Source organism: Numida meleagris, chromosome 4 (genome assembly GCF_002078875.1).
Source record: "Numida meleagris isolate 19003 breed g44 Domestic line chromosome 4, NumMel1.0, whole genome shotgun sequence".
In the NCBI taxonomy this organism is placed as follows: domain Eukaryota; kingdom Metazoa; phylum Chordata; class Aves; order Galliformes; family Numididae; genus Numida; species Numida meleagris.
Genome location: NC_034412.1, coordinates 74,921,281 through 74,928,614, shown reverse-complemented (window position 1 = coordinate 74,928,614; position 7,334 = coordinate 74,921,281). Strand labels below are relative to the sequence as shown.

The following is a 7,334-nucleotide window of genomic DNA, read 5'->3' as shown; positions in this document are numbered from 1 at the left end:
ACTGTCTTTCCGCATATAAGTAGCTTCTGCTCCTGTCAGTCATTGCAGGTGTACGGCATAGCAAAGGCATTTATTTAAACTAGTTGGATTTCCAATTATAGAGATTCACATACATTCGTAAAAATGGATGCAAGCACATGGCAAAACCATCAACAAGACCAATCTGGAGATGTGCACAAGCTTTCAAAATCTCCTGCTGCTTCCTTTTCCTCAGAAAGTTTAGATTACATCAGGCCCTGATTTAATTATGGTGCTTGTTCACATAGTAGTCTCATTTTTGTCTACAAATTTTACCCTCAAACTAGATTGCATTCTCTGTTCTCTAAAATACAAAGTTCTTTTTTCTAAAAAGCAGCTTGCTTGTTAGTAGCTGAGACCTGAAGCACCCATGTGAACAAGGAGTACTTAAAGAGGGGAAAAACTTGAGAATAATGAGCCACTGCCACCACTGAAAGCCCCAGGAAGCTATTCAGCCATGACACACAACAAGCCCCTCTCTTACTCAGGACAGAAAACTTGCTTGGTTGTGCAAGAGGTCAGTTATTACCACTGGACAGTATACTCTTGAGCTGTAACATGCAGTTTCTTGGCTCTTGGTCACACCTTCCTGACCAAATTGAATAAAGCTTCAAATTGGAAATCCCTTCCATGGAATTAGTCTTGCATGGTCAATCCATATTGTGCCAAAAGGAGGAGTATATTTAACTTCACAACCTAAGAGACGTTCTGCAGCTTGCAAGTTATGTTCACAATTGCAAATTTTTAATTGTTACCTCATAGTGTATTTTCTTACAGACCTTGGCTTCTGGATCGCTGTTGATGCTACAAGAATCATCATCATCAGACTGTGGAGCATTTCTGTTAGAGAAAAAACAAACAAAAATCAACTTAAAAATAAGGTAAAAATTAAGCAAAGCACCCTGTGGAGCTGGTTACTCCGTGGGAATTTCTGAAGTCATTGTACCTGAGCTTCAAGGAGGCATAGCGCAATGTTGCTCCTTCAAACTCTTTCAGACTTGGGTCTGGGTTCACAGTGGCTGCATGCAGGTCCTAGAGATAAAGGTAGTTCGGTCAGTGTAGTATTAAGGATACCACCATGTTATTTCTTATTTCAAAGGGAAATTAAATCCTCCCTGCAAAGAAGCGACAGTACTTCTGGCTGAAGTTGAAAAGAGGCATGCATATATATTCTCAAGCTGCATTTCATTCAGTGCAGGCATCTTATTTGTTACGTCATGGCAATTGCCCTGCAGGTTTAGACTGAATCCATTCCAAGTGGGAAGATCAGAAAAGGCAGCATGTTTGTGAGCTACAAATCCCTAGCAGTACCCCCATTCACTTCGGCCTAAGTTATGAATGACATTCGTGGGAAAATAAAAGGGGAAAAAACAGCCACTGCCATGCATAAAACAAGGGTAATAGTATTAAAGGTTCTAAAATCTGACAATATACTTGCCTTCCAAATGTCACTATTAATCTTTCCCCCATTCAGTACAGCAAAATCACTCCATGGCTGTTTCTAGACACATAATTATTCACACAGGAAGAAGCACATTGATAAAAAAAAAAAAAAGAAAAAGAAAAAAAACACAAGACACTGTTGTTAGCATTGATATTTACAGGATGGGTTAGGGAACAGATCACCTCAAACTTCAGCTAATTACTATACCATGGCATTTGGAGGAAAGGGAAGAGAAGACATGCTTCTAACAGTTACTTACCAAAACAAATGATTGAAACAAGGAAAGTTAATATAAATTAGGAACGAACAATGAAATTATTCTTTAACTATGATACTAAAAGCAAGCAAAATAAATCTGAATATGAATGTTGGCCACAGCTGCTACAGCCTGATAAACAGCAGTTAAGGGGAAACATGAGGATTTCCATTTGATTGCCACATTTGTTAAGAGACTAACATAACTAGAACTAGAAATACTACAACACAATGATATATACAAGGAGAAGGTACATACAAGGTAAAGATCAAATATTTTCTAGGGAAAAAGCACAAGGAACAGAGTGAAGGGAAGATTAATACGGAGTGCAGAGATTTTTTGCTGAGAAAGTACTCTTGCAAAATCTAGAAGCTTTTTTTTTTTTTAAAGAAGAAAAACCATCCACTCTCTCACTTTCCATTTAACTTTCTAAAAGCTTTGATAGCATTCAATGGTGCAATCAAGAAAGCAGCAGTGCATTTAATACCACAGCAATCTAAGTTTTGTCCTTCTCTGCAAAGCCTAGGAGGAACAACTAATGTTGGAGTTGTCCCTCCCCTTCCCCACATGGAAGCCACTTCTTTGTAGTTCCCCAAATCCTCAAGAATTCCCATAATTAATAGCCCCTCCCAAGACAAGCTTTGCACCAAGGCCAAGCAGGACCCAAGTACCCAATACACCAGTTCACAGTATGGATCTCACATCTCAGAAGTGTTCTCAGGCAATCTTCCCTGTAGTAATTACTGGTGAAAAAGAACTCCCATTAGTAACTCCTACCAAACATGCCTCTGACTTAATTAATAGTTGTTAGCTTTTCCTACTAAGCCCCTCATTTTTTAATTAGTAGCTGTTGGCAGTTATGTTACCTACAGAAGAACTTCTAGAGGTGACTGAGGTCTGTGATGAATCAGACTTTAAGACAACTATCATCACCACATTCTACTGGGACCTCAAAGAAGTTCTTATTGAAAATTAAGCCCCTTCTCTCTGCACAGGAAATGGGAAAAAGGCAGCAATATCTCTAAAATTTGGAAGAGAACATACAAAACACGAGGATTTACGAAGGAAGTCATTCATCAATGCAGAGAAGAGCCAACTAAAACAAAGTGAACTTTAACCACCTGTCCAAAAACAAAATACATTTTTGTGCTTTTGCTGGAGTAGAAAGGGAAGGAATGCTCCAGGTTATCCATACTTGGTGTTTAATAGCATTTCTGCTAAATGTGCAGAATTTTCACATAACGCGTAACCTGTAATTAGTTTGGATTTAAATTTACTGATTATCTTGAAAAGTAAAATTGTCTTAGAGCCTGTGCAAGAGTAAGATATTTTTGTATTTTTCTTTTTTTTTAAAGCCCTTTGTGCCATTTGTATGCATTACAACACCATTTCTCCATACTCATTGTCTTGTAACTTGCTGTTCAACACTAAGTAACTGTTGTTCTTTGCGCTAAATACCTGCAACCAGGCATGGAATAAAACTGGCTGTCTTTGTTGACTGCCCTCAGCTGTGAGCCACATTCTACCAAATGAAGCAAAGTTTCTGTATGTCACATCACTTAAGAGACAGGGACACAAAGCTAAAATAATTAAATAAACAACAAATAAATTAATAAAGAAGGAACAAGACAAAGGGTAAAAACAGCATTACTCTGGGAATAAAAAAAAAAGTTTCTACATGTTTGTTTGACAAACCTAAAAGCTGGAATAGCCCAAATAAACTCAAGACTAGCACTTGATGCTTCACAAACAAAAGTGATAAAAAGAATTTTTATGGAGTCGCAAAAGCCTATTGGGACAAATAAGAAATGCTACCCACGCCGATCTTCAATCCTAGATTGCTCTTTCATCCATCTAAAAGCTTTTCAGAAGAAAACAATACAAATTCCAGCCCATGGGAATGAACTAACACAGCCCTTCCAAACCAGAGCACAGGCTTCCAAACAGCTCTATGGGAACCAGCAGTACACACCTCACACACACTCCAGTCTCAAGCTGGAATGTGTCCACCACAACCACTGCTGCCAATGGCAGCACCAGGATACAGACATTTGGGAGCCTCATTCTAGATCAAATTCCACATTTTTTGTGTCAGGTTGACTGACACAGATTTTCAGATTAATTCTATCAATCTCCTGGTATTTTATTGCAGTGCTATCTTAGTAATGACAACCAAAAAATCAGCATTATTTAAGTAGTGGTATGTTAGAAGCTTATCAATGAACGCAGAAACCCTCAAGAGATGAATTCCTCAGTTTATATCTACAATTAAAGTAAGTATGTAATACTAGCATATTAATATAATAACAGGAACTTGTTTATTTTCTGTGTAATCTTTTAAGCCACAGTATATTGTACTGATCCTGCCACAGATACGCATGTGCTTGACTGGATCAAATTCTTCAATGCATTAGCACATTCACGTAAAAACCTAAATGAGTTTAATGTGAGTTACTACATACATATATGGCATTTTAGAATAGCTCTTCGAATGTCTTATTTTATATATCCACACTGTACTAAAATCTGTGCTGCTACAACTATTCTCTTTTCAAAGCAAGCAACATTATAAAAGATTAAAGATATATATGCTGCATTACCAGCAGGTCTAACATTTTCATTGCAAAGACAGACTGTTTAAATTGCAAAGACAATTTAAACAGAGTTAGAAAAATAATTCAAAAGAATATATGCATTTTCCTTCTGCAATTTACTATCCAAACTGATTTCCAGGTCCTCATGAAAGACATTTACAACTTCCTAATTGAAGCCCATATGTTGTTCATATTCTAGAGTAAGAGAAATACTTAATGTTGAAGTTATATCCCTCACTTATACATTCCAGAAATATAAGCTGGAAGAATTTGCAGGAATTTATATACAGCATTTCCAATTTTTTTCTTATTTTCTACATGATTAATATCAGTTGATGTTCTTTCTCCATGAACCTCTCTCAGAAATAATTTCCAGTGTGTTTGGTGAACAGGCACTTTACTGATGTGAACCACAACTGAAATGGTGTGGTTAAGTTTGGCAACCTTCTGACTAGCATTTATGAACATGCGGGAGCAATCTTTCAGAACTAATAAACAAGAATGTGCATGTTTAAGCCTGTACGGGATAAAAGTTTCAGGGTCAAAACTGTAAAACATACTTGAATGTCCTTAACTCCCCTTGCCTTTCACCTAAGTTACTTTAGTGCACATATCAATAAAGTCAAGAACAGAAAAAATGTCATATCTAAATACATTAAAAAAAGAATAACCAAAGACCTTCTGAGACAAAAATCAAAGCTAGTACAAAGACTTCCACTGATTCCATAAAGCTGCAGACGTTATTCTGAAAAGTCAGTACAAAAAAGGATTACGTTTCAAAATAATCTGTTATCGTGTTCGTGGTTCATTCCACAGAAGTCTTCTCAACATAAAAAACCAATGTGATTCCATTTTTGAAGCACAGTCTTCTTTCTCAGGATTCATTTTATATTTCTATGTATATGACATCAATCAACTTTCTCAACTGTGCCTGCAAGGATTATTTTAAAAGGCAGTATCATATATTGCTCTTTCAGCCCATGTAGAAAGAGAGAGCATATTTCTTTCTGTTTCTAGTTAAAGACTGACTGCAACACTGTGATCTACTCATGTAGATATTTTGTACTGACAAGATGTTAAGAGGCTTACACTTGAGAATACTTGATATTTATTTAATAGAAACTACTCTGTAAAGCAGCTGGTGTCTCAAATGAATTCTTTGTGTGATATTCCTACTAGGTGAACAAAAAAGAAGATGCAATTACAAACAGTCTAGCAAAAAGATAGCTACAATGTGCAGAAATTTTTTGTACTCATATAATGGAGTAACACTTCAGCACATACTAGACAACTGCAGTCATTTCACATCAATCGCACACTGACTTATTTATGCGAGATATGATGTTTGATTTCATCTTACACATCTGAAGTTTAGGATGCTTTATGAGGCATAGCCATTAGAAAATACACATGGAAAATAGACAGTTACAATACATTATCAACAAGAATCTACACTATGGGATGGCATCAGGTCTCGTATTCTAAAGCTTACTTTAGGTAACATTCAAATTTGTAATTTCAAGAAGGTATGTCTTTTTTTTTTTTAATAGTACACAGCACATAAAAGGACAGTGTGTTACCTCAGTTTCTGGAGTAGGTGACGGAGTAATGGAACCAAGCGATCCTTTCCGTGAGCCCTGAAGATCTGTTGGAACAGACACAGGACGTTGCCATTGAGTTGTTCCCGTAGGTATGTGCCAGTAGTAGATTCCAGCAATGTCATTGATTTTTTTCCATCCAGGTGGTAGGTCTGGGTCTGTCTGAAATGATTGATCACTCCATATATCTGCTGGGAACAGGAAAAAAAGCAAAAGAAAAGAAAAGAAGAAGGAAAATGAATCAAGGTTACAAAGATATGAATGTTTTTTTCATAGGTCTTCCCTTGATGCAAACAAAGCACAGCAGGTACTGCCGTTGTACTATTCCTATGGACGGGAACACCAAAGAAGTACCTTGATTTACTGAGTCTCAAAATAAGGCAAGAAAGTCTGCATGGTTTGAATTAGCCTACAAAGAGAGGCAAAACTTAACAAAGAGCTATTCCAATATGGCTGTTTCCTAATACCATCAGATAAACTAGCTTTTCTAATAATGTTTAGCTTCAAGCACATTAAAACACAGCATATAAAGAAATATTTGGATTTGTGGTATAACCTGTTCTGCTCCCTTCATCACACTACTATCCCTTATCAATGCATGCTAGCAGAGCATACATTTCTACTAATCAAAATCACCTTATCAAAAGAGAAAGAAAAAATAACAAAAAAACAGAACCTGCAATACCTTTACTTGCAACATCCAAAAGACTGCTTGCTCAAAACAGTGCAAATAATAGAATGTAGTGACCATTCTGCATACAACCCTGGCTGTCAGAAATAACATATTGTTTTGAACTGGTTTTATCATAGGGTAGGAAGAAAAAGCCAAAACTCATCAACAGTGCCAACCAACACAGGGATGAAACGTTGGCTCTGCTGGGAAATCTCTTATTAACTGAAGAATGCGCCAGCAATTCATATCATAATCAGAGACATTCCCAAATTTATGAGATTACAAATGTGTGTAAGAAATGTCACCAGTGGAAAAAATACAGTACTTTTTAAAAAGGTGGAGGCATCATCTATGTGAAAAACAGCTGTACCTCAGCAAGGGCAGTTTTCTCCCAGGGAATACATGCTTTCCAGAGGCTGGGAAGGGAGCCAGCACTCTTTAAAACCTCCCGGCTCAAAGTGCTTTGGAGGTGTCATTATGTTATGTGCTGTTAACCAGCTGCTATGCTGCGAGGGCTGTCAACTTGCAGGGGAAGACAATAACCTCCTACATGACGTTTCACCAGCGCTCAAGCAGACATGAGGGGAACTGACACTGGCATATGAACTGTTCTAGTGAGAAAAGAAAAAAAATACCAAACACTGAGAAAAAAGGAAGCACTACACCAATGATCATTTATTCCAGCAACTTGCTTCCGGCTTTCAGAGACAGGCCTCAAAACACCCAAAATGGAGGGCAGATGAATCATAGA

The 7,334-nt window shown here is 37.2% G+C and overlaps 1 protein-coding gene across 17 annotated transcripts in view; it reads right to left on the bottom strand.

Moving 5' to 3' along the window:
* Window positions 724–7,334, bottom strand: part of LOC110399162 (amyloid beta A4 precursor protein-binding family B member 2-like) — a 115,664-nt gene continuing 109,053 nt past the window's right edge. For 15 of the 17 annotated variants that reach the window (XM_021397406.1, XM_021397411.1, XM_021397405.1 and 12 more), the window contains 4 exons: window positions 5,893–6,101; window positions 1,457–1,519; window positions 965–1,050; window positions 725–858 (listed from right to left, as the gene is read on the bottom strand). In XM_021397406.1, the coding sequence (XP_021253081.1) occupies window positions 747–858; window positions 965–1,050; window positions 1,457–1,519; window positions 5,893–6,101 (470 nt within the window). In that variant the 3' untranslated portion in view covers window positions 725–746. Of the gene's footprint in view, window positions 859–964; window positions 1,051–1,456; window positions 1,520–5,892; window positions 6,102–7,334 lie in introns of all 17 variants that reach the window. The other 2 variants (XM_021397417.1, XM_021397421.1) reach the window with 2 other exon arrangements.